The sequence below is a fragment of the Rousettus aegyptiacus genome, unplaced genomic scaffold, assembly GCF_014176215.1.
Source record: "Rousettus aegyptiacus isolate mRouAeg1 unplaced genomic scaffold, mRouAeg1.p scaffold_m13_p_17, whole genome shotgun sequence".
Classification (NCBI taxonomy): domain Eukaryota; kingdom Metazoa; phylum Chordata; class Mammalia; order Chiroptera; family Pteropodidae; genus Rousettus; species Rousettus aegyptiacus.
The window spans coordinates 11,635,493-11,662,516 of record NW_023416292.1 but is presented as its reverse complement, the minus strand read 5'-3'; the positions used below and the strand labels follow the sequence as shown (position 1 = coordinate 11,662,516).

The 27,024-nt window shown below is 38.5% G+C and overlaps 1 protein-coding gene and 1 pseudogene across 5 annotated transcripts in view; both read left to right on the top strand.

The window, feature by feature from the left end:
- Positions 1-27,024, top strand: part of HMCN1 (hemicentin 1) — a 482,162-nt gene that overhangs the window by 295,921 nt on the left and 159,217 nt on the right. For all 5 annotated transcript variants that reach the window (XM_036234516.1, XM_036234517.1, XM_036234518.1 and 2 more), the window contains 11 exons: positions 1,746-1,904; positions 8,267-8,461; positions 11,210-11,305; positions 12,519-12,646; positions 13,951-14,095; positions 17,109-17,221; positions 18,945-19,104; positions 19,701-19,869; positions 22,671-22,798; positions 24,297-24,569; positions 26,840-26,935. In XM_036234516.1, the coding sequence (XP_036090409.1) occupies positions 1,746-1,904; positions 8,267-8,461; positions 11,210-11,305; positions 12,519-12,646; positions 13,951-14,095; positions 17,109-17,221; positions 18,945-19,104; positions 19,701-19,869; positions 22,671-22,798; positions 24,297-24,569; positions 26,840-26,935 (1,662 nt within the window). The remainder of the gene's footprint in view (positions 1-1,745; positions 1,905-8,266; positions 8,462-11,209; positions 11,306-12,518; positions 12,647-13,950; positions 14,096-17,108; positions 17,222-18,944; positions 19,105-19,700; positions 19,870-22,670; positions 22,799-24,296; positions 24,570-26,839; positions 26,936-27,024) is intronic.
- On the top strand, positions 20,465-20,583 carry LOC118613081 (annotated as a pseudogene).

Sequence of the window (27,024 nt, the reverse complement as noted above, 5' to 3'; positions counted from 1 at the left end):
GCAAAACGGTCTTTATTTCATCCTATTATGTTCTCTGACATCCACAGAAGAAATAAGGGAGAAATAAATTCCAAAAATCTAAATGCAGTCCAAATATTTTAATTCTTGATGCACAGCTAGGTCACATCGCATCCTCCCTTGGTAGGAGGAAAGTTTATGTCAACATCATCTGCTTTTATTTATGAAAATTTCCCAGAGGCGCGTAGACATGCCTTTAGTTGCTTCTCTTTCTCGTGTGGTATGTAGTAGCCAGCTTAAAAGGATGATTGGGGTTTTAAATAATGGAATGCCGAAAAATACTTTATTTTTGGCATTGGCGGTTGCTATTATTTTTGTGTGTGTTTTTAAATTTATGGCTCCTTGGACCTCTTCTCCTCCCCAGATTATAAAAACAAAAAGAGAATTGTCTGTTTATTGCCCTGAGTCTGTTGGTTGGTGTTTTTTGTAGTGTCCTAGAGAATTACAATTACTAGCTGTGGAGAGTTCTTTGCTTGTTAGATGCTAAGGGAGTTAGTTACTTCTGTGGTTCTCAGGCCCAGAGCACATGGCTAGGCTGGTATGTGACATTTTGGAGAGTGTCTTTTCAGACTTGACATCTGGGCTTGCTATTAAACCCTGAGAGCAATGGTCTTAAAACCTCCTGGAAATTTCAGGACCTCCACAAAGATTTCAATATTATCCTTTACATAAACAAATAAAAAAAGATATGGACATTAAGCTGGCATTTAATGTCCAGTGCGAGGTATTTTTTACGATACTGGTCATCCTGGTTAATTACATTCTTAGGAGAGGAGACAGCCCGGAGGAGGGGAAGCGTAAGGAGAAGCTAACCTAACTTACAGATCTGTTGAGACATTCCCTGCCCTCTCGTAGAAATTGTTCTTGGGGTCTCGTGCTCTGGGGACACACAGCATATCCAGGTGACTCAGACCTAACTGAGCTTTCTTGGGTCATCCTACCTTTACACTGAGCTCAAACTCAATACGGTTCCATCCCTCACATATTTATCCCCTACCTTCTTCTTCCAAAAAAAAATCTCATAACTCCATCTTAAAGAACTTTGATGAATAATACAGATTTTGTAGAGGCGTCCTGGGAGGCAAATAGAACACCACCTCTCTCTGGCCATTGTCAGAAGTTTCTCATCCATTCTTTCTCTTTACCGACAAGCGCTCTCTACCCTCTCCAGCCCGCTGTGGTTCCTGCTCCACCAGCCATCCTCAGAATCTTCTCAGGCAGCTTGTACCTCCCACAAGCCAAACTCTGACAGCATTCAACAACCCCCAAACCTGGTCGTTAACCAAACTAAGGACACCCATAGTCTCCTAAGCATTTCTTGGGTAATTTAAATTCATCCTGCAACAAAGATACAAGAAATTTCTTGCCAACTTTTATCTTCCCTAACACAGCACAGTGACAGCTGCCACCCTTTCCCAGTGCCCCGACGTAGCTTCAAAGAGTTCCTTCTTATTTAGGTACATAGAAGTGTTTGTATGTAATTCACATAGGGCCCGATTTTTGGCCATAGGTTATCTCATAGAATTATTCAGACTAATAAATTAGCTCAGTGCCAGAAACACTTCATTCTTTCGTTGCCTACACACTGTTTAAGTGTCTACGCTGTATCAGACTCTTGTATTTAAAATTTTTACAATCAGTTTTCTTCAGAAGTTTTGAAATTGAACCAATAGCAAACTATGTAAAATACTTTTGTGTTTAACGTTCTCTCCTTTGTTTCGACATAGGGGATCTTGAGCTGAGGCCCTCAACTTTCCTCATTATTGATCCTCTCTTGGGACTTTTGAAGATTCAAGAAACTCAAGACCTGGATGCTGGTGATTATACGTGTGTAGCCGTCAATGATGCTGGAAGAGCAACTGGCAGGATAACTCTGGACGTCGGCTGTAAGCATCGCGACTCGCATAGGCAAATTTGTTTTGAAATCGATCTGCTATTTTTTTTCTGTGCTAATAACTTTGAAACAGTTGGGTGGAAATATTTGTCAGAAAGGCAAAATCAGGGTTAAGGTTCCATATTATTCATTTAATAATGGCAGTTAATATTTACCAGGTGTTTTCTGTGGACTGTGCACTGTGCTAAGAACTTCCTCATGCATTATCTCATTAAACCCTCATAATAATCCTAAGGGGAAGACACCGTAGTTATCTCCATATGCAAACGAGGAAACGGAGACTAAAATAAGCTAAGCAACGTGACCAGGCTCACAGAGCTGTGGAAGGCCACAGCGTGGATATAAGAAGCCAGTTGGTCTGAATTTAGGAACTGTGGGCTTCTCTGATAGGTCATCTGTTGTCAGATATTTTTCTATCAAGAATCATCTTTTCTGACACCAGATTCCTAAGGATTAACATCTGGAGGTCATGAATTCAACTTTGGCCCTAGACCATAATTTGGAGATGTTGATGATGGCAAAGGTAGTAGGTTGTACTTTTACCTTTTTTTTGTAATTCGCTAACAATGACTCCTCAGTGTATAAAATGAAGGACTAACTACAAATAAATGTCAATCACAGTGTGAAGGCTACAGCATGTGCTTGACGACTGTAGTTGGATTACTCAGGAAGTTTGGTTCTCTCTCCTTTGTCTCTCCATCTCATATTTCTTGAAAAAAAAAAAAGTTCTACAAGGTATGGTAACACTTCAAATAAAACAGAGCCTGCTTTATATGAAAAAGAACCCAGCAGCTTCGTTTTAACAGATAATTAAAACATTTACATCAGTTCAACTTATAAAATATGACATTTTGTTAAATTGTATTTTCACATGTGATGATTTTCATGCCAAACCTGCTTCTTTCTTTTTCTTTTTTTTAACAAAATTTAGGAACTATAAATAAAAAGCATTTTTAGGATAAAATAACACAAAACATTTTCGTTCTACTATCTTAATTCTTTAAATGAAAAATCATGACCCTCTAAGGTTAACATTTTGTTTCATATAAACTAAATTTTTTCCTCCTGGGATCTTTTATGATCCCTTTAACTGTGGAATCTCTGGTGAACACCCTGCCTTCTTGTGATTTATCAACAAAGCTGGAAATGGTCACAAAGACCACTGAAGAATCTGCCTAGGGCACAACAAGATGTGTTTGAACCATGACTAAACTGCGGTTATTAGGAAAACTGCCTTGGAAATAAAAGCGGACTCTCTGAGTGGAGGCTCTTGAATCTGACAGCAAAGTGTAAAACACAAGTAATGTTTTTAGAAATGTAAGGCCCGAATCACACAGAACTCTTGTTTCCAGGAAATATATAAAGTACAATATTTTAATTCTCAACATTTTCTAATTCTACTTCTCCCTTCTTTCGGCTCAAATATTTTCTATTTACTCAACGTTCTTTTAGAGTTATCTCTCTCCAGAGGAAGAGAGGAGGAGCCCTGTAATTGTTCATGACAGAAAGGGAGTCACATCTTCACTGCTCCCCACCCCCAATAGAAAATCTAAATATCTAATACGTGTTATTTTGCTTCCTTACCACCTTCTTGATCATCTTTTTAGCTTCTGGACGGCCCAGGTTCTCTCTTCTGCATAATGGTAAACCATATAAAGCTTAGGGCCATCTGTACTGGAGTGACCTGTGTTGGATTAGAAAACATCTTAAGAAATGTTTTGTATTTATCCTTGAACTGAATTTTGTTTTATCTTCACTCATATTCAAGATCTTTATTCTTTGACCCTTTATAAAACAATGGCTTTCTCAGCTTTTATTCCAGTAATTGTCCTGATGGAACTATGAACTTTAACTCAATCGTTTGCTACTGTAACCTTGAGCGTTGTTAACAATTGCCAAATAACTTGGTGTCAAAGTCAGCACCCTTCATGTTTCTGTTATGCCTTAGCCAGTTCCTCTTCCCCATCAGAATCCTGATTATTGTAACTTACAAAGTTTGATTAGATCATTGTCTGTCCACAAAAAATCCTTGTTACATATCCTACTAGATACAGGATTTAACTAAGAACTATGCAAGTCACAGTTGTGGTGATGGTTGTGCTTATCACGATTAGGTTTAAAAACAAGCAAATAAACAAAAATGTCCTCAGAATGTTATATAATGATTAAGAGAATGGACTTTGGAGAGAGATTGGGCTTTCTGCCAGACATTTCCTAGTACCTACCTGAGAGGTCAATTGCAAAGATGAAATGAGATGCCATTACCTGCGTTCATTTACTGCTGTCCTTCTGAAGCTACTTAATGGGACATGCATCGGTAACTTCACAAACTGAGTAGTCACTTGGCTTCTTTGAGTCTTGGCATGTAATATAGAAATGCGTGTATAGTAGTGGCATAGAATTTAAAGTTAAACATTGGGCTTTTAATGTGAAAATCATTGTTTCAACTTGATTTTTTCAAGGGGCTTGAGACAAGTAGTACTATTAGTAGTGCATAAAATTATTCGTTTGAGTTCCAAAATTATTGGGCATAAATTTAAATAGCTTATGACTTAAGAAGAAAAACATACTTTTCTCCATATCGTGTAACTGTTTGGGTTTTCAGATTGTTTTTGTGGGCTTGTCACTTCACATCAATAATAGTAGATCAGAAATTTTTATATTATATTATTATAAAAAGACTATTTAATATTATTCTTGAGTCTAGCTTCTTGTAGTGGGTCTCTCTTTTTTTTTTTTTTTTTTTCTATTTCTCGTTATTATGGCTTGAAGTTATGGACATTTCAGGTCAACAGGGAAAGTTACCAATGCTTTTCATCCATTTTTGAAAAGAGGTAGTCACTTGTGAAGTCATTTGGAAGAAAAGGAGATCAGCCACATCAAACAAAAAGTCTCTCTGGCAATGGTTTTATTCGCAGCATTCCACACCACACAGGGTTTGTCTTAAGACTGTGGTTTCGTGTTTTGTGGTTTGGTAAAAACAAAACAGTGTGTTCAGCCATGTAAGGAAAGAAAATCTCTGTTTGACTAATACAATGCAAGAGTTGCCATAGCGGAGATATATCTAATTATCACTAAAGGAACTATAGAATGATTTTATGGAATAAGTTTTAGATCAAGACGAGGAATCTGTAATTTTTATATTTTCACAATAAGGTGTGCACACATGTCTATGGCTCTCAGTAAGTGACAACAAGGCTGCACCATGCCTGAACCCCATGCAGTTCCTGAGGTGCTTGTACACGGATGTTTAGGGGATCACAGAGGATTCAGCATAATCCTGACAGACTATATGCAGAAGCCAGAAATTGACATTAACAATAGATATATTAAACTCCAGAACTAAACTTTAACTCTACTGTACTTATGATGAATGCTAATTAATATTTGGGTGATTACTAAATGCTGAATGATTAATAAACATTCTCTCTTTTAACAACATGTTCATGGTGAAATTCAGACTGGAGGAGGCAAAATCATCTTCCAAGTTTATAGACTAAAAACTAGTGGAACTGCCACTTGAAACCGCCTCGTGGGCTGTAACTTCTCTAAGCAACACCGCCTCCTCCGTATAGTCCTGTATTTTGTATTAAAGTCTCGTTAATCTGTTTGCCATTCACCCAGCGTAATTCATCTGGGGTCCGAATTGGCCACACTCAGCTGTAGGAAGTATTTTAAAGACTTCTTGGCCTGAGTTAGGGGTGCTTCATTTTTGAGGTTTGCTTGTCATTGTTGCTGCCTTGGCTGCTTACCTAGTTAGTGCCTGGGTCTGCCTTGGTTTTTGGTACCAGGACATATGTTCCCTGACCTAGTGCTTGTTCTGTACCTGACACTGTTCCCGAAGCTGCTTCTCCCCAGATGACTCCTCTCGTCTTGAGTTTTATGGGCGCGAATTGAGCTCTGCTTATTGCTTCGTATTCCAGTCTGTTCTTGACTTCCCTAGTTCTGAAAATTTGAATTTGTCTCCATTGTCCCTGATGGCCATGTCCCATTGTGTCAGTATGCTTGGTTTCTTGCCAGAAACGTGGTTGATGCCTGGCTTCTGCGTATCTTTTTTGCTCTTCTGGGATTTATTTTCTGTCCCATCTCCACATTCACCTGCCCACACTCTGAGCCTAACACATCCTGAAACTTTTCCATTTAACCTCTATTTTTTTGAGAAAGCAACCAGCTCTAGAAGAAATGACTATTATTGCTCCAGAGAAAAGTAACTAGGCCTTATAGACCTAAGATAAGCTAATGATGGGTTACTTTATAAACTATTTTTTAATACTTTTTTAAAATATTTTTTATTTTGGCTATTATTTCATAAGCCAAATTATCATATAGATGAATTAAGAAAAATAAAAATCTAAACACAGATGCACTACTTCTTTTTAAAAATACATTGCTCGATTATGGTATTTAACTTAATAAATACCACAATTTGCTTGTATGATAAACAAGCAATAGGGTTTCCAAAATTGCCACATTTTATTGAAAAGTGCAAGTTCTAATGCACCGGATCAGGGTTATCATCACATACACTTACTCAAACACACACATGCTTATTGTTGAAATGTTTTAGTGTTGATTAAATCATTCTCAAAGATCTAGCAGCCATTTATAGTGCACAGAATCATATGTTAGTTGTTATAAAAGGTAAAAAAAAAAAAAAAGTATAATTGCAACTGTAACCTCTCCACGGAAAATCGAAGATAAGAAGGAAAGGCTGAATGTAGCCATCGCCAATGGGTGTGGGACAGAGTGAGTTCTCTGAATCGTCAGAGACGGAAGAGATTGTGGTCACTTGGGACGACACAATAGAGAAGGTGTCGCGGAGGGGCCTTTTGACCTGAGTGAAAGAATTGTCAATATTTCAATGGCCAGAGATCAGCTGCATTTCAAAGGGATGGCAGTAGCGCGGGTACCAATACGAGGAAGGTCAGTTGCTGTTTAGAGAAGAGTGAGGGTCATCCAGAGAATAGGATTTGTGGTGGGAAACAGTGGGAAGTTAGAGGTTCTTTAGCTCAGGCTAGTAAAGCACTGATGCTGCTCAGAAGACGGTAGTTCATCGGAGTCCCAGAACTCCCGCCGAGGAGGAAAGATGTGGTCTCTGTGCCCATTTGTATTAACCTGGTAAAACAGCTCGAGTGTGGGCTGTTGTCAGAACCCGTAGAAAAGGGGAGGCTGATAAAGTCACAAAGAATTGTCACTCTGGACTCAGATGGACCTGATGCTTCACTGTGCAAGTCTGTGTGACACTTAGCGAATTAACTATCTGTGTCTCAGTGTTTTCATGTGTAAATTGGAATAATAGTAATATCTACCTCATGGAGATATTGCGAGAATTAAATGAGATGATCAATGGAAATCACTTAACACAGTCTCCGTCTCTGTAAGCGAGAGTTGTAATTCCTAACCGATACTTAACCTTGACATTATCAAGGAGACCTCCCGTGGGTACCTCTTTTACAGTCCTTCGTAAGCAGGTTTCATGAATTACCTCTAACAGTATCCTGTATCTCTCTCCTTGCCCGGTGCCTCAAACATCATTACAAGTTCTGGAGAACATGCTAGGCTTGCTGCCAGCATCCTCCCTTTACTACACTCTGTTGTTTTACAAGACGTGCCTCTGACGTATTTCTAATTCTTCCTCTCAGCTTCTGTGGTTACCTGAATTATGTGGATAATCATAGCTTTATTACCTATATTTTTATCATTTCTGAACCATCTTTTAACTCTAATATTTTAAGCACTCATTATTGTCCCTTTGTCAAATACTATAACCTGTTCCTTTAATGTGTATTATTAATTCTCAAACTTTAATGTCTTTAATTCAAAAATGTGAAAAAAAATGTGATATTTTGAGAGGCAAAAATGAGATGCAGAACAGATATAGTTTGAGATTAAATACTGTCAGCTTGTTTATAGTGATCTATTTAAGGATGAACTCTGGTATAAATTAAGTTCCTTTAAAAATTTTGATTAAATGGAGTACGTTTCAGAAAGTGTCAGCAATATTTTCATTATAAGACAAACTTATAGGAAAGCTTAAAGATTTAGGCAGTATGACATAAACTAAAATTGAAAACAAATTTCTAAAATGAAAGATTCTTTTTATATAAGTTAATCTTGATTTAAATTTCCACTTCATCCTTTATACCTTTAAATAAATAGTTGAGCTTCTTTTGCCTCTATTCATTTATAAAGCAAAAAGGAAATATCTGCTAGTTTAAAGGGTAAATTTATATTATTATATGAATAATGATTTGATTGAACTTCAATCTGTTGACAGTTTAATGATTAAGTTTATACTCATTATGCCTGTATACTATCCTGGTGACTTTTGTTGTTGTTTTCAATATCTTTCAGCACCTCCAGTTTTCATACAAGAACCTGCTGATGTGTCTATGGAAATTGGCTCAAATGTGACATTACCTTGCTATGTCCAGGGCTACCCAGAACCAAAGATTAAATGGCGAAGATTAGACAACATGCCGATCTTCTCAAGACCATTTTCAGTGAGTTCCATCAGCCAACTAAGAACAGGAGCTCTCTTTATTTCAAGTAGGTTAAAGGAAATATATTTTATACAAGTATGTACATATATATTATATATTCATATTTTATGCATGGGTATTGCTGTGTTTGAAATAGTGACTAAATCTTGCCAACACATTTTGTGTTTGTTGCATTGCATTTTAAAATAGTACCGAACTCTTATATTTGGGGATCGTTATAAATGAATTATTTATTCAAGTGTATGTTCTATCATAAAGCCTTATGAAGCAATATGACTTTTTCATATCTCACTATTTGTTATTGCAAATAGAGTCACCTGTGTGTCCAGATGGATAGGGGATCACATTTTATTGACTATTGTATAGAAGGGTGAAATATTACTAGTAATAAATGTTTATTATTATTATTATTATTATTATTATTATTATTATTATTATTTTGGCCAAAAACACATACTCACATGCATGGGGACTCTATACCCTATAGAAACTTCTTGACTAAAAGCTGTGTCTACTGGAGCAACATTTTTTTTAAAACAAAAAATCAAATTTCTCCCATCAAAAATCTCCCCTGTAAGGTATTAAATTCAGATTTAAATTTTTAAATTTAAACACTTTGCACTTTTTCAAACATTGTTAAGAATATTTACATAGTGGCACCAGAGGAGTAAAAACATTTAGGTGATGAACTGGATTTTAAAACGTAATTGTATCTTTGGGGTATTTTGTAGAAGGCCTCCAATAAGTGTTTTCATGTTTATGAATAATATTAAATATAAATTAGCCACTTAAACTTTCAAAGACAGATTAAACTGTCTAATTACAAGTGCTTAAGTACTCAGTGCTGTGCTAGGCTCTATGGTGAAGACGGAAGTCAGATACTGGGTTTTACTCAGGCGTTTTACAATCCACACAAATGTACCTACTGGAAATACTCGTTAAGTTGGGTCACACTGTGCAGGACCTGAAATGCACAGGTGAAGAAATGCATTTAATGAGATTGAAAATAGAGACTCTCTACACCCCGCCCCCTGACCCCCGCAAGCTTCACAGGCAGGAAAGGCATGTGAAAATAGTGTTCTCAAGCAACTATTTACAAGGTGGAGGAGAGGGGAGAGAGAGGGAAGAATGGGGAGGCTCAGGCAAGGTGATGGTCGTGATGAGAAACAGCCCAGAGAGAAACAAATCAGACCTGAAAACAAACGCAATTGGAGGAGATGAAAAAAGGGGAGAATAAAAGAGGGCCGAGTACTGACCAGTGGTGGCCCGCTTGTCCAAATTAAATCACCTAGAAGGAAACTCGTGGTTACAAGCTCAGTTCTCAGTAGTATCCTGTATTTCTACACAAATTAGTCCAAGAACTGATAATATAAAAAAATGTCATGGTTAGAAGCAATGCGTGACTTAACAACCAGGTGATTTGCTGAACTGTGCTTTGCGAATGAATGTTTGCTATTGTTGAGCGTGGGCGCTGTCAGTTTACCAGATGCGTCTGCAGTTATGTGCGTGTGGTTAACAGGAGTAGACACTGTTAACTGCTTTTTATCTCAGAGGGTGTGGAACTGTCCATAATGCAAAGCTACATTTTCCATCAAAACCTTATCAATTGATTAAACCGTGCTTATTTTAGTAACTATATTTGCGAAGATGACACTCATTCCCCTATTTAAAATCTTCTCTTGCCTCCTCTATTGTTCCCAAGACCAAACCACGCTCTGTATAAGACACCAGGCTGCCTTCTCTCCTTCCGTCCCCTGACTGTATGAACACGACCTATGGCCCGCTACTCCTCATCCAGATCACCCTAACACCCTCTTTAATTAAAATACTTTGGAATATCCTTTTTATTATCCTGAAAAAAATTCTATATATATTTGATCTATCTACATAATAAAAAGTACTTTAATATCCAAAATGTCATACAGAAGAGCATAAATTAATTTTATTAAAATTGTATATATTTCAATTTCCCACTAACTATTCTGGCAATGTCATACAATGTACATACACGTTCATGAACATCACTACGAGTTTGACAGCTCACATGCCAACTGATACAAGAGTATGGGATTGATGACTCAAGCTCCAAGCTGGTGAAGTGGTTTCTTAAAATGGTGGGCAATTCTTGCTAACGTGCTTGCTTTCTTCTACATACACAGAATTTGGTTGTAGGTTCATGTGATTATAAACAGTCATCAAATCCATGAATTTCCAGTGGAACCTTCAGAAGTCTTGTTGGACTCAGACTAATTGTTCTTTTCATGATTCTGCCATGCATCGCCTCCCTAGTTTTTGCCCAGTAAATGCCAGTAGAATCCTCCAATCATTGGGTCAACTAAAAAAATCTCCCCTGCAAACCTTCAAAATGCCTCTAGGGTGGTGGGTGGTGCAGCACCCATTGGTGGTGCAGTTTCCCATTCTTAGGACAGGCCATGTTTTTTGAGGTCGTGCCTCTGCTTTTGCAGCCCATTGCATTTAGACTGCCCTTCTTCTACTCTCCCTGCTGTTTAAGGTACATACAGCTGAGCAATTACCTCCTATGTGAAGCCGTCCCTAACCCCTGCACATGCCATCATTCACACCGGCCTTGCTCCCACAGCTCATGGTGTGAGACTCACATTACAGCATTTATCACACTGTGGTATCATTGGTTTCTGTGTACGTCTCCTCCCCTAGAATGGGAACTACCAGGAGGCAGTACCGAATTTTCCACCCACGGATCTCAGCACCATGTCTAGCAAATAATTGATGTTCCAGAGATGGTACTGAGTGAATCAATGATCCTTCTTTTTAGACTTATGGGCAAGTGATAAAGGAACCTATATTTGTGAAGCCGAAAACCAGTTTGGAAAGATCCAGTCCCAGACAACAGTGACGGTGACAGGACTTGGTAAGATCAATTAAGTGTTTAAACACCACACTTTTCAAAATTGTCAGACTTCTTTTATTATGTTATCTCTTGCCCGTATTACTTAATGCTTTAAAAAACTGGATAAATATCTGATTACCAGATTAGCCTCCCCTCCCACACCCTATTTTGTATTTCATAGGATGTTAGAACTGAAAATAACTTCAGAGATCATTTGCTCCAAGCTCCTTACCTTGCATTTGAGGAAATGAAGGTCAATTCGAATACATTGAATTAAACCTAAATATGAATACACACACATAATGGAATGGTGCTCCTTTCTATTTACCTGTTTCACATTTACCATTTTAGTTCATATGGAATTATTTTTGTGTATGGTATGAAGAATACAATATCTTTTATTTCCAAATGGTAAGACATTTGTTTTAGTATTTCGTATTGAATATTCTCTTTCCACTGATTAAAATACCCATTTGGTCTCATGCTAAGTTTGTATTCCTACATTTACTCCTTGGAATTCTATGTATGCACCAGTCCTACATTGTTTGAATTACTACAGCATTTAGTGTGATTTTTAAATCTGTCGGTGCAGGTTTCTCTCTAATGCACTTTCATAAAATTTTCTTATTATATCTCCCTTTATTCATCTGCATATACTTAAATGTTCCAAGTAGAATCTCTCATGGATTTTGCTTTGGTTTATGTTAAATTCATTCATCATTTTCTAGAAAAGAGCATCTTTGCAATACTCCTTTGCCATTCCAACTGCCGTAGGCCACTGCGTTTTAGTTGCTGGAATGATGGCCTCCTCACTGACCTCAGCCCTTCCAGCTTTTCCTTCCCCAATAAATCCTATTCACGGTTTTCAGATTAACGTTTCCTGAAAATATTCTGATGCTTCCGCTTTTCTGTTTATAAATGCTTTCAGTCGCTCTCCATCTGTCCATTGAATACATTGCAAATTTCTTGGCTTGACATTTCTGGCCTTCCTTGCCAGAGACATATTCTTGGTTAGTTCCTCTGCTTCCGTGTTATTACGTCTTGCCATTCTCTCTGCTTAGAAGGGTCCTTTATCTCTGTTTTCCAATTCGTACCCATCTACATTTTAAAATCTTGTTCCTGAAAACCGATTTCTTATAAATAGCAGAAATAGTGGTCATGTTGGCCTGTAAAGGAGTTGGTCTTCTCTTTGGGTGAAACAGAGATGATAGTGCCTGTGCTCTCTCTGACTTAGTTGCTCCTCTCATTGGGATCAGCCCCTCAGTGACGAGTGTAATTGAAGGACAGCAGCTTACTCTGCCTTGTGCTTTATTGGCTGGAAATCCCTTTCCGGAACGTCGGTGGATTAAGAACTCAGCCATGGTAAGAGCAGTCCAAATCATGCACTCACATTCCTAATTTTCTTGAGCAAGAGTGTGTAGTCCCACCATTGAAATTTCAATTTGATAAATATACAAAAATATATTTTTTGAGTGTACCAAAACTTCTCTTCAGTATTAACATGATTATGCGATTCATATTATTTGGGGTTTAATAAGATGGAGAAATCGTCAATCATGTAATTATTATAATATTGCATTAAATTCAGTGTAATGAGCTCTTTTCAGAATATGTAAAAACTGAAGCAAGTTATTTTCAGAGCATTTAAATATTTTTATATCCTTTTCAGGACATAATAAAATGTCAATGTTCTTATAAAATTCTTCCATTTTATATATTAATCTTTATTAACTTCAAAAATTACATTTTTTATTGTAAACTACTTAAAAACGTGGATCTATTTTATGTCATTGTTTTTAGTGTATAACTTTTAATTATGAAAGGATGTGAAAGATTTTCTCAGTTCTATGGAATTTTTCTGGAAACATGCTATCTATGGCAATAAATTTTCATCTAGTTCACAGTATTTTTTCTTCCATTTTTCAGAACAATTAGACTCACTCTCTCCCTGAATTGACTCCATGGACTAGGATGTAAAATTGTTCACGTTTATATAAAAACTGAGAAAAGTAATACACCTCAATCAATAATAAATGCCCTTAAAACATAGGATTCGATACTCCTTGAACACTAAGGTGTCCTGTGATTGAACAAAATGCAAGAATGGTACGGAGTTGGAGGTGACCATTCTTATCAGAAAATATTGCTGGCCTTCTCTGGCACAGTTCCTGTATCATACATTGTTCTCTAATATTTGCATCTGCCACTGAAAAGGGTGGGTGTTGAGATTAAGTCACCTTCTGTCAGCTTGAATAAATGCCTGTTTGTCAAAATGAAAGTATCAAATGGCTTGCAAGTGATAATAAGGCCTTCTTGCAAAAGAATAAATTAAGCCAAGAGTTAAAATTACCAGTGAAATTTGGGTCCCGAGTGGTAACAAAGATTACAGAAACATGAAACAAGTTGGCATCTCTGTTTCTTTCCCTTTTCTAGCATGTGCATAACTACAGATGTTAATTGGTTTCATTTCTGGTAGTATAGCAGGATGACATTCAACTGATGCTACCCTTGGTAACATTTTCTGCTCATCATTTTTCACTTAAGGATGTTAAAATATTTTGTTATTTTATAAGACATTTAATAACTCAGTTGAAAAAAAGCAGATTCAGTTTTGGCTTAGGCAACATTACATTTTTAATTAAAAACGACATTTTTTTTTCTTTAAGTTGGTCCAAAACCCTTACATCACTGTACGCAGCGATGGGAGTCTTCATATTGAAAGAGTTCGCCTTCAGGATGGAGGCGAATATACTTGTGTGGCCAGTAATGTCGCTGGAACCATTAACAAAACTACCGCTGTGGATGTGCATGGTAAGACACGCTCGCTGTGATTCTTCCTAAACCACGTTTAAAGCTGGGTTCATATCTTTAAATCAAATAACTCTGTTCCTCCAGTTATAAGTAGTAGATATCTTTCCTTATTTTTATTCTTAACAAAAAGCCTTGTTTCTTGAACAATATTTACATTGTAAAGGCTGTTTCCAGATTTCCCTTTTCTGTATACACAAAAGGACATTACTGGGAGTCACCAGCCGAGTTGGACCTAAGTGGTTTATTAATTGACAGAAGTGAACTCAGTTCTCATAGAGTTAGGTTTAAAAATAAATTTTAATTTCCGGCAAACTGAACTTATTATACCATCCAAAGTGCCTTTTCTTTCTGGATTGTGCAACAGGCATGTCCTTGCTAATGACCCCTTTGTGTGTTAGCTAGAAATGACCTAAACTTTTGTAAAGGCTACCTCATGTGCCCCAAACAATCTTCTTGCGTGTTAAATAATAGTCACAAACAAGAAAATCCAGAAGCTGTCTTTTTCCATTCGTGACTCACAGTTGCCAACTTTTTACATATCAATAAATAAGTGACAGCTTTATAGTTTAAGAAATTGTCATTTTCGTGTGTGTGTGTTCTCTGTAAAGACTTTGCAACATTGGTTTTTTTTAGGCATGGTATTACAAAATAGTTCTGTGTACAGAGATGAAAGTGGCACAGAACATTTATTTTTAGTAGTTAATTCAGCCTTTTTTAGGATATGAATTGCAGAATACAGTAATTTCCAAATTTCGCTTGGTCTGTCGGAATTTTCGGTGGATGCAGACTATGTTCTTTTTATCTGCTTCTCATTGTAAATAGCCTCCTCGACCTCTATCAGTCTTAATACCACCAATCTTCAACATCACATGAGATAGTCTTGAAGAAATATTATTTTAAAGAAATACTAATGTAACATTAAATTATAGTTTAAATAAGTGTATATAGACTATATATTTCCTCTATATACGTGTGTGTGTGTGTGTGTGTGTGTGTGTGTGTGTGTGTGTGTATGTGTGTGTATGTGTGTGTGTGGAGAGAGAGAGAGAGAACATGCACAATCTCGGTTTGGACATAGTTATGTTTAACTATTTTTAAAGAAGATCAGCGTATCGATTTCTTGGAAGGTACTTATGGACTGGTTTGAGACTCTAGTGTAGAAATACATTCATGTCCTCTCCCTTTGGCTTCTAGCAGCTTCCTGGACTATGGTGTCGAGAATTCCGAGGTACATTTTCACTTGGGTGAAAGAGCGACACAGTTAGTTCCGATGTCCGCCAGATCAGAGGGGCGAGGAGAAGGCAGACGAACCGGCGATGTCGTTTATCATGATGCAGTACATTTTGACAATTAAAAGTTAAAAGGCCATTTCACAATATTGTCTTCTCCATCTTAGTCCAAAACGAGTAACCGATTGAGTCAACAGGTTAAAAAAAAAAAATCAACCCAGACATTTGACAGGAGCCAAGCCAAGCCGTAGCATCAGGGTTCCGTATGCCTGTTAAGGAGAGCCGCCGCTCCTTCGCCACCTTGCCGCTCCACTTTTAAGAACACTCGTTAAATGCCCTCAACCACTTCTTCAAAGAACGAATTAGTGAACACAAATATAAACGCAAGTTAAGATGACAATAAACTATTTACTTGTCATGTTGGCTTACGTAGCCTGACAATCTGGAAAAAACAGCTCTTGCATACTCAAATGACCTCAGATGTGAAAGCTGTTGCCTAAAATTGCCACTTTCCTTTCTAGCTGTCAAACTCAATATACATTTAAGATTATGGCTTATTCCACGTTGCCACAAAAATTACAGCACAGCTGAAAGTTGACTAATCCATGTTGATTCTGGAAATTACATTTCTTGCTTTAGAGAGCAGCCTCGTGTTCTTATTTAGGGCTGGAAATTTGCTGCCAATTATTTTTTCTGCCAGTTCTTTAAGAATAAATTATCTAAAGAACGAACACAGCCTTAGGAAAATATGAGAATATAGCAGAGCTCATCTAAACCTTCCAAGGAAGTTCGTGCACTGAAGCCTCTGGTATCTCTTGTTCCGGTGAACTTCTACTCCACGGTAGCTGTGATAATTCTGTAGAAATCTGGCTTAGAGGCAAGAGGCACAGAGTGTGCTTGAGCTCCAGGGAGCATTTCTTGTCCCGTCTTTCCAGGGAAGGAAAGGAAATGCCTGGTATTTCTTGGTCTTTCATTGTGTCCTGTGAGTTATGTTAGGAGCTTTCACGTGTGGGGGAACTTCTTTAATCAGTTTTGTTATTTTGAGAACATTGAGTGTTGATCATTTTTGAATGCAGGTTGGTTATGATAAATTGAGATATACATAAGATGGAATGAATGATTTAATATTCTTTTCCTTTTGTTTCTACTCATATAATGTTAATTCTTCAGTTATTTTCTTAAGTCAAAAAGTATGTTATTCTTCTTCGTGAAAAATATTGCCTTCGAATCCTTTATTTTAGTCTTTTAAATATAAACTCCTTAGTTTTTTTTTTTTTCAAGTTTTACTGTTGAATTCCTTTTAAGAAAGCAAATCCTTTTTCTAGGTTACATTTAGTAGCTTGTTAAGTGATTCTCATGTATAGACACATCTTTAGTGGGCTTAAGCGGCCATTTCTCTGGAGGTGGGCTTAAGTCAGCTTGCTGCAGCTTAATGGGTAATGGACAATGATGAAAGATATATGTTCAACGTGGAAGTCTTAGGATGTAATTCTATCTTGAGTTTCCAGGGGGAAGTTGATTTTCTTCAATTCTCTCTTATTTTTGTTAGAAAAGTCAGCTTATTACACGTAATTTATTACTTGATTTTTAAGTTTTTATTAAATTCCTCAGATTGTAACTATTATATTGTTTATTGAATTCCTTACAAATGACACTACATTTCTATCAGAAAATGTTGTCTTCACTAGTTTTTGAAAATATTCAGCATATCCTAAAAAATGTTCAACTTTAAACATATAAATGGAAAGACAGGTGCTTAGATTTTGAATATTGCTTCTTTTCAGTTCTGCCAACCATTCAGCATGGGCAGCAGATACTCAGTACGATTGAAGGCATTCCAGTAACTTTACCATGCAAGGCAAGCGGAATTCCCAAACCGTCCATCGTCTGGTCCAAGGTAAATGACACATCTGGTGATATTTATTTGTTAATGTTACGTGTCATAACAATATTTAAATATTTTTAATCATGCATGGAACCTGTGACTGTACCGTAGACCCTTATAAAAAGTAAAACCCATGCAGTCAAACCACTTGGAAAGGGTCTTAAAATGGCCTTAGTGCAATCAGCTACCTGGTGTTCGAGCAGTGTAAAGAACATAACAGTGAGCGCTGATGTAGCACATTCTGTAGCCAGGAACTTTCTGATCACTTTCCAGGTTGTAGCAGGTCCTTTGTGACCCTTCGCCATGGCCCCCAGTCCTTCTGATTTCAGCGCAGCTCTGGTGGACAGCTCCCAGGGCTCTGCCCAGGCCACCCCTCATGCATAACACGTGCCTCTCTGGTTTTTGGACTCAGAGCTTTCTCCAAAGCCTCACAAAATCTCCCAGCCCTCTACAAGCCATCTGAAAATGCAGGCGGATTAAGCCCTGTGTGTGTTGGGGTGGGGGGGGGATGGCGTGTGTCCTACATCAACGCCTCACTTCTCATCCATCAGGGACATTCTTCCAAGGTGCATCTGCATCTACATTTTCTCACAGTCCCCAGCACATCGAAGCTCATCCGCCCAGCCACAGAGGAGAGCAGAGCAGTGAAACCCTTCCTTAGCTTTCCTTCCTTCCTTGCCTCGCTCTCCCACCCTCCTGCTCAGGCCCCTGGGGATCGCTTCCCGAGTAAATGTCCTGTCCCTGAATCTTCATCCCAGACTCCGCTCTTCCGGGAAGCCAAAACAAGACTCATATACAAACTCATTTATTCCCATCTACATCCCTGTCATTAAGTTGTCGGCTTTCACTTTAATCTTGCAGTGAGGAAAAACCCATTTCCTGAGGAAGTCCCTTCTGTCCAAACAGCCATGAAAGTGGCTTATTTTCTATAAATTAAATCTGGCAGATATAAAGTAGTATGAAATGATAGCATAATTATAAAATGTGGCATTTGTATAGTTTGTGCTACATGCAGACTATTTTGCCATGCCATCTAATTTTATACATCTCTGAAATATACAGAAGTTGGTGTTGACATCAGTAAATTCAATTAAAAAGTTAAGATTTCTGCATTCTGGATGTAAACATGCAGTGGTGAAGTTGATCCCCAGACAGCACCATGTCTAGTACCAAGTAGAAGTTTAGGAAATTTTAGGACAATATAAAAATGAACTCTTTCCCGCCTGGCCTTTGTGCTGGGATCAGGCCCAGAGGTTCAGAGTTTGGGCTCCAGGGCCTGACTGCTGGGGTTCGAGTCCCAGCTCTACCACTGACTGGCTTTGTGACCTTGGGCAAGTTACCCCACGTCACCCCCTGCTTTGCTACTTTCATCTCTCAAATGGGGGCTGTGACAGGTTGTACTCGTAGGACTGTGGTGATCGTGAGCATAGTTAAGTCGTGAGAAGTGCTCAGAACAGTGCCTGGCCCAGTGTGAGCACCACCCATCCATTACCAACACCGTCACCCCCACCATTTTTAAGTAGCCCTGGAATGAGGGGGACAGAGTTTTGTATGAAGGAATATCACCTACGCTTTATTTGTTCAATTTTTCTTTCCAATAACTTTCTTCAAATTAACATTTTTTTTTTTTAATCTCATGGCTTCCCCCGTGGAGATTTTTTTTTCTTCTTTTTCCAGACATTAAGTCACTCTTTATTATCTTAGAAAACACTTTGCTCTTTGTTGTGTTTTGCAGAAAGGCGAGCTGATTTCCCCCAGCAGTGCTAAGTTTTCCGCAGGGGCTGATGGGAGCCTGTACGTGGTGTCACCCGGGGGTGACGAGAGTGGGGAGTATGTCTGCACCGCCACCAACGCCGCCGGCTACGCCAAAAGGAAAGTACAGCTGACGGTCTACGGTGAGAGCTTGAGGAGGAATGTTTTTCTTTGACACTGTCTGTGCCAAAACTCACATTTCTCTCACAAATAATGTTCCCAGAGGTCTGCACCCCTAAAGTGAATTTTTTTTACAAAAGTGCATTTTTTTTTTTTTTTTATTGCTAACCAACATCTCCTTGACTTAGATTCTGATTTAAAAGGAGAGTAATTGTGTAGCCTTTGGGGGAAATGTTATGGTTTTGTCCCGAGGCGTTTGCTTGCTGCACCCAGCGCTCTTCAGAGAACGCAGGTTAGTTCAAGCTCCCAGCAAGGCCAAACCTCGGCGGCGTCCTGGTTCGTGCCCTGCCTCGAGGGGCTCCTTTCACTGACCGCAGACTCCGGAAGGGCATTTCAGGGGCCCTCTCCTTGTGTCCCAAACAGCTGAAAGGGGAAACTTTCTCATCACTTTCCCTTTAAGCTCTCACAATAAACGTGTTAATGGGAAGTTTTAGATATGCCCCAACCCTTGGAATAAACAGCATCTTTTTGTAAATTTTTGGAGAGTATTCACATAGTCCACATTTTAATGTAAATGTTTCAGTGCACCGTTTCCTTTCCAAACCCGTGTTTATTTTAGTGAGGCCCAGAGTGTTTGGAGAGCAACGAGGACTGTCCCAGGATAAGCCTGTGGAGATCTCCGTCCTTGCTGGGGAAGAGGTGACACTTCCGTGTGAAGTGAAGAGCTTACCCCCACCCACAATTACCTGGGCCAAGGAAAGCCAGCTCATCTCGCCTTTCTCTCCCAGGTAGGAGAACTGCGATGGGTTACACCACACAAAAACGTTCTCTCTCGGAACAGAGGGTCGTAGCTGTTCAGGTTTTCAAATGTTTCCAAATTAACTTTTAAAGTTGAGGTGATTCACGCATACATTTGAGCCTATGGAAAATACGTATGCCTTCTAAATCATTCTTTAATATCACAGATGCTAACACTCAGCTGTGACATGATTTTCCATTGGGCGCATCTTACAAGGTGGTTGTTAAGATGGAACATATTCGTACGTTAATTCATGGCGACACAAAGGAAACATTAGACGAAGAATTCCATTAATCCCATAGGAGAACAGAGCACAATAGGCACTCTGATTCCCAGCACTCGACTTTTACTGGATGGGTTTGTAAAAACCTTCTCGGTCAAGCCTGTATACAAATAAAGACCCACTGAGACAATCTATTCGATAGACTAAATGACGTGGAAAGCAGAATTCCAGAGCCTTTCAAAGCACAGCCTTTGCCGCCTTGCAGGTGCAGGTTCAGAGGAAGCTGGCCTGAAACTTTGGCAGTGTTTCCAGGGGACTTCTCTGAACCTCAGATTTCTTGTTTCTAAAATGGGGATAACATGTCCATGGCCATGCCACCCTCAACGTGCCCGATCTCGTCTGATCTCGGAAGCTAAGCAGGGTCGGGCCTGGCTATTACTTGGTCGGGAGACTACCTAGGAAGCCCAGGTGCTACAGGCATTAAAAAAATAAAATACAATGGGGATAATACTTACCCGAAGGGTTATAGAAGATAATGTATATTCCACAGTCCTCGTGTCTACTTCTCAAGAGATGGTAGCAATTACTATTTTAACTCAACGTCATGCCAGAAGTTGCTGGCGGAATAAGAATTACAGTCTGTCAGTCTTGTTGCTGTGTAGTTATGAAGCTACGTAGCCACACGATTATAGTTTCCCTACCACTTTTGAGGAAAAAATAAACCATTAAGAACGACTATACATAATTTTTCTGTTTCTTGGGGGAAATATTTGCTTTGAATATTTGAATAAAATAAATTCCACATCACAGATAAAATTAAAGTTGCATCGTTCCCTTCCCATCCTCCTTTCACTCTTCTCAGGGCCAGACACTGCTACAGACTTAATGTGCATCCTCCACGTACAATGTAGAGACTCGCAGAAAATGCCGTCTTCTGTGTTGTTTTTTTAGTTTTGTTTTGTGTGTCTGTTTTCAATTTGCCATTATGACATATTATATATTATTATTCGATTGCTTGCTTTTTTTAAGTTAATACTTATTTATTTTTCATAAATATAGATTTTGTTTATTTATTTTAACGACCATAGACATATTCTACATTTTATTTATACATTTCCTTATTTATGGACATTATATTCTTGTTTTTTTTCATTTTTGGGGGGATTATAAATTTTCAGTGAATGTATTTTTGTATGTCTCTTTGTATACACGTACATGAATTTTTTAGGACCTATACCTAGAACTACAGTTTCTGGTCTGAATGAATCCCGTTTTCAGCTCTGTAGAAATTTCTAAATTGCTCTCCAAAGGGGCAGTACTAGTTTACCCTTCCACCAAAAGAACATAGGCGTACCTAGTTCCACATTATAACCAAAGCATGGTGTCGACTGACAAATATTTTTGCCACTCAGATTAATGTGAAATGGTATCTTGCAACTGTCTCAGTTTTCACGTGACTGACTTCCACCGAGTCCAGAATGCTTTCAGTGTTTTCTTGGCATTTTTGTGTTATCTGTGAATTGCCTCTTGGTTATCTTCTTGTTGAATGTAGAGATTTGGTCTTTGTTCTTAATAACATTCCTTTGTCTGTCGTATGTGTTTAAATTATCTTCTCTCAGTCCAGTGAGGCTCTTAAGTTTATTTATGTATGAGGCCTGTACAGAATTTAAAACTTTTTATGTAGCTCAGTGTACTAATCTATTTTTCTTTAAGATTTCTGCTTTATGAAAAAAATCATAAACATAGCCTCTAGTATTTTATTCCAATATTTTATAGGTTTTTTATTTTGATATTTTAGACTTTATGTGGATTTTTATGCTGTATTTCTCCCAAGTGGGGAGCCAGTTATCCAACACAGTCCTTTCCTTGCTTTTTATAATATCACCTCTGATATTTCATATTATTAACTGAGTTCTCACATATGCTTAATTTTTTGGGAGGGGTGCCTTTGTGTTTAACTATTCATCCCTTGGTCTCTGAGTCAGTAGCACACCTTAGTAGTCTTAGCTTTATAAGAAAACTCGATATTAAGTAGGTCTATCTGGCCCCTCTCTTCCTTAAAGCTATTTTAATACAATTAATGTAATAACATTTTTATATGTAGGTCTGATTCACCCAACCACATTATTGTTCCATAGGAGGAATATATTCAATATATGTTAGAGAATTACACATGTACTTTCTTTTGCCTTTATTTTAGCAGCCTAAATTTTTAACAAAGCTTTTTAGAACAAAAGAAAGTATTCAAAATATATTCAAAATGTACTAAAATACATATTTGCTTTGTACAGCTGCAATTCAATAAAACAGATGTACAGTTATTTGATGCTTTCAGACCATTAGGTTAGATTTAAAGGAAAGAGAGATCTGATTTTGTGTTTGTAAGAACATCATACAGAATACCCAAGATAATTATGAAATTAAGCTGCCTTATTTTAAGGTGTATAGAAATGACATGTGGATGAGAGAAAGGTTTCAGAAACTGCTTTCAGAGTAGAATTTCACAGGGCACAGGTGACTTTGAATCCTCGTGTTCTGTAGTCCACTATGTGGTTTCTTTATTTCAGACACACGTTCCTCCCTTCTGGTTCGATGAAGATCACTGAGACCCGCGTTTCAGACACTGGGCTGTACCTTTGCGTTGCCACAAACATTGCTGGGAACGTGACTCAGTCTGTTAAATTAAATGTTCACGGTGAGTTTTTAAATGAATGCATAGATAATCTGTGTACTGTCCACAGGGAAATCTATCCTCCCAGTTTCTCTGTAAGTTAACCTCCAGAATATAGATCATTAGAGACAAATTTTGTTTAATCTGAGACGTGATTTTCCTTCATTTACTCTGGATAGTTTATCTGCCGTCTATAAACAATTCTCCCCTCTTTCCTCAGATAAACAGTATTAAAATTTTAGATCTCAATTTTACTAGATGTCCACAGTCACTTAGGACTGTTGTTGATACACAGTAATAAAACTTTGTTTAGACTGGGGGATTTTTGTAGAAATGAATGTGAGTTCTCAAGGAAGAATTTAATAGTATTCAAATAGTTGTTTTCAGTGTTTAAAGGGCTGAGCAACTGAAAATATTCTGCATCCTATGACTCTTTAACTACTTAAAATTCTTTAGTCTGCTTTAATCCCTCAGTATCATAGTTTGTCCGATTATTCATTCAACCAACGTATACTCAGTGATTACATATTCTAGGTGCCGCATATTCAAATATCAGAAGAAATTTTCTCAGATAGATGATATTGACCTGATTTCACTCTCAGATTAATCACTACAATAGTATCCCATTCGTTGATCATGGGATGTGAAATTTAATGAGAGTTTCTTATTTATTAGCTCTAAGGTATTAGACATATTACTAAACTCTCATATGTTTAGTTTTCTCTTTCATAAAATAATAACAATAATGCTATCGAGCTTATGAAGTTGTTGTAAGTGACAACCCGTAGAAAGTACTGGATAAATATTAAGTTTAAGAGAAAGAGCAGAGGAATGGGGCTTTTTAGGAAATGAGCTTTTTAGGAATATAAAGTACATAAATCTTCATTATGATTTGGTTTATAAGTCAATTTGATTCTGTAGCCCATAATGCATGCATATGGAATCCAATAATACTTGCCAGTGTTTTGATGAATTATCTCACAGAAATTTTTAAAGGAAACCAGATGAAAAGAAGTAATAGAGGTATTATCTTGATTTTCTTCTCTGAAATTATAGCAAAGGCGTTTATGAGAAATTTTTCTTACCCTCTGGTTAAGCCTTCCACAAAGAGACAAAAACTAAGAGCGCATGGAGAGAAATGCTTTTAGTTTTACTCTCTTATAGAAATTATCTGGATCGCCTTTTAAGAGAATTTTAAATCTTAAGTTATTTATAAATTAATGGAAACCTAACATTTTTGAATGCTTGCTCTTCCTCAAGTTTAGAACAAGGAATTTTATATTTATTACTTTTCATAATCCTTGCAGCATACTAGTATTTTGCTTGGATTAACAAGAAAGCAGGTCTCAGGAAATTTACTGACTTACCCCAGATCGCACAGTAAGTGCGAGCCCAGGTCCAAATCCTCAGATTGTTCCACTTTTTCATGTCCTTCTTGGTAAGGATCTCTCATTTAAAATGAGGGGAAAAAAAAGTAATTTTTTAAAAAGTCGGATTATTCATATTCGGTTATTGTTTCCAGTTTCTCCAAAGATACAGCGCGGCCCTAAACTTATGAAAGTCCAAATCGGTCAAAGAGTGGACATCGCATGCAGTGCTCAAGGGACGCCTCTCCCCGTCATCACCTGGCTCAAGGGCGGCAGCGCGGTGCTGGGAGATGGAGCACAGCACGTCAGCCACCCGGACGGAACGTTGAGCATCAGCCGGGCTGTGCCCTCGGACGCCGGCGTGTACACGTGTGTCGCTACCAACATCGCGGGCAGCGACGACGCGGAGATCGCGCTGCACGTCCAAGGTGACCCGTGGCACAGGAAAATGCATGTGTGGCGGGGGGGGGGTGGGGAGTGGACAACCCCCGGAGTCTAGAAAATATGATCTCGGAGAGTCTCGGATCACTTTCAGAAGATTTCTGCATCACTCTTATGACTCTTTAATTAACGTTGAAGGGAGAACCATTCCAGAAAGAAATGAAACCATATTTTTACTGAACCTGCATCCATTCTTGTATGTTTACTTTGGAAAATGAAATTTTCATGGATGATCTAGATGGTGGAAACAGTCCTAGATAAGTGCCCCTCCCACTATATTTGGCTTGGGGGAGACCGGGGGGCAGAGCGAGCTGGAGTAGAATGTCGCCTCGTAGTGGCTGGGCGCTCTCAGTATCGATCCCCAGGAAATCTGGGTCCACCGTTTCCTCTAGTGATGTTGGTCTTGTTTTGAGGGCTTAAAGAGCGATATTTGTTCCTTCAAGCCTCAAATATCTATCACGCAGCTGCTGGGTGTCTGACACATTCCAGGCAGTGAGGAGAAAGCAGTGACAAAGGCAGAGCACCTTTTACGAGCTGTCCCACTGTGAGTGGGCAGCAGGCAAGCGAACAAACAGCATATAGGGAGAGAAGTGCTGTGTAGAGGTTAAAGCAGGGCGATGCTCCCAGCAGTGGGCTACATTAGATTGGATCGTCAGGTAGGACTCCTCTGAGATCGTGATATTTAGGGTGAGATCTTGTTGACTTCTGGGAGCCAGCCATGTGAAAATCAAGGGGGAGAGCATTCCTGGTCAGCGAGGATAGCAGTGCAAAGGGAAGAAGAAAAGATAAACAGCTATTGTACTTAGCACAGAACATCATACTTTGTACCTGGCACACCGCAGTTCTTTTTGGATGGGTGGCTAGGACATTGTTGGAGAGCTTGTCCAGTTCATTCATTCACTCAGCAAACTTTATCGAGTGCTTACATTTATATTTGAATGTGGAAGATAGAAATTATTTTAAAATATCATAATTACAAACTGGGTAGTGCTATCACAAAGTAGTAGGAATATTTTTATGAGTTTTTAACAGAAAGATAAATCAAAGGAGGCTTCCTTAGGGTAGGATATGCCAGTCGAGATTTGAAGAATGGGTGGAAGTATATTAGGTGACATGTAAGGGCGCAGTAGGATGGGGTGGACCTTCCAGGACTCAGAATGTGAAGAGGAGGAAATGTGATATTTTGGCTACTGGGGTAAATCAATAAATCAATCAATAAAAGCCATCTGGCTGCATTTCAGACTAAGCGTTGAATGGCATGTGATAAAGCTGGACACATGACCATGGACCAGATTATCCTAGATCTAGGAACCCAGATTAAAGTATTTAGACTTTATTCTAAGTTCCTTGAAAAGACGTAGACCCTTGTTACTGGGGAAATGATGTATCAGATTTAGATTTTAAAAGATCACTTTTTTGGGGAGAGAATGGTTTGGCTGGAAAGGTTAAGGGGAAACAGCTAGAAACATTTCTCAGGCAAAAGATGATGGCGGTTGGACTGGGAGAAAGAAGGCGATGGACTCAAAAAGTGATTAGGAGAGGAAATCATCAGGAAATGGTGACAGATTACCTGTGGGGAGTGAAGGAGATGGAATGACTCCCAATTTTATTCATGAAATAAATCAATGGTGAGGCTGTTGAGAAAATATGGATGTACTGAGGGCACACTAAAGAAAGAACAAGTGTGAAATTTTATCCTACAGACAAAATGAATGGAAGTAATTATGTTGATCAGGAAGGCCGCATGATGAGAGCTGTGGTTCATAGAGAATATTTTGAGGGCTCTGTAGAATGTGAATCTAAATGGGCACATGTTTGAGAAACGGACCGCAATAAGAAGCCTATTGAAATAGTTCTGGAAAGAGAAAATAAGCATTTGAAATCAATAGCGACTTTAAGGATAGGGAAAAAGAAACAGATAGGTGAACAAACCTGGCACTATGTGACTGGTTGGATGTGGCGGTCAGGGCTAAGGGAGGAAGGCAGGTGGAACAGGACTCCTTGACCGAGGGAATAAAGGAAATAGGACAGGATTGTATGAAAATAATGAATTAATGAATTTTCGTGGAGACATTTTGAGTTTTACGTTCCTAGGTCACATCTAGATAGAAACATCTGGCAGTTAAAAATCTGAGTTATATTTAAAAGAAGAGTCAGAAAAGATAGCAGCTCACCAGTATAGGGGGTTGATGGTGCAGCAGGAGAGCTCGATATTGCCCGAGGAAAGCCTGTGCTGATGCATTTATTTTTCTGATAGAACCACCTACACTGGAAGATCTAGAGCCGCCATTTAACACTCCATTCCAAGAAAGAGTGGCCAATCAGCGCATCGCATTTCCATGTCCTGCCAAAGGTGTGTAATAACTCGGACCCGTGGGCATCGGTGTAATGTTATATTGTTCCAGGATTCTTTATTGAGCCTAAAACGTCTTTATAAAATTC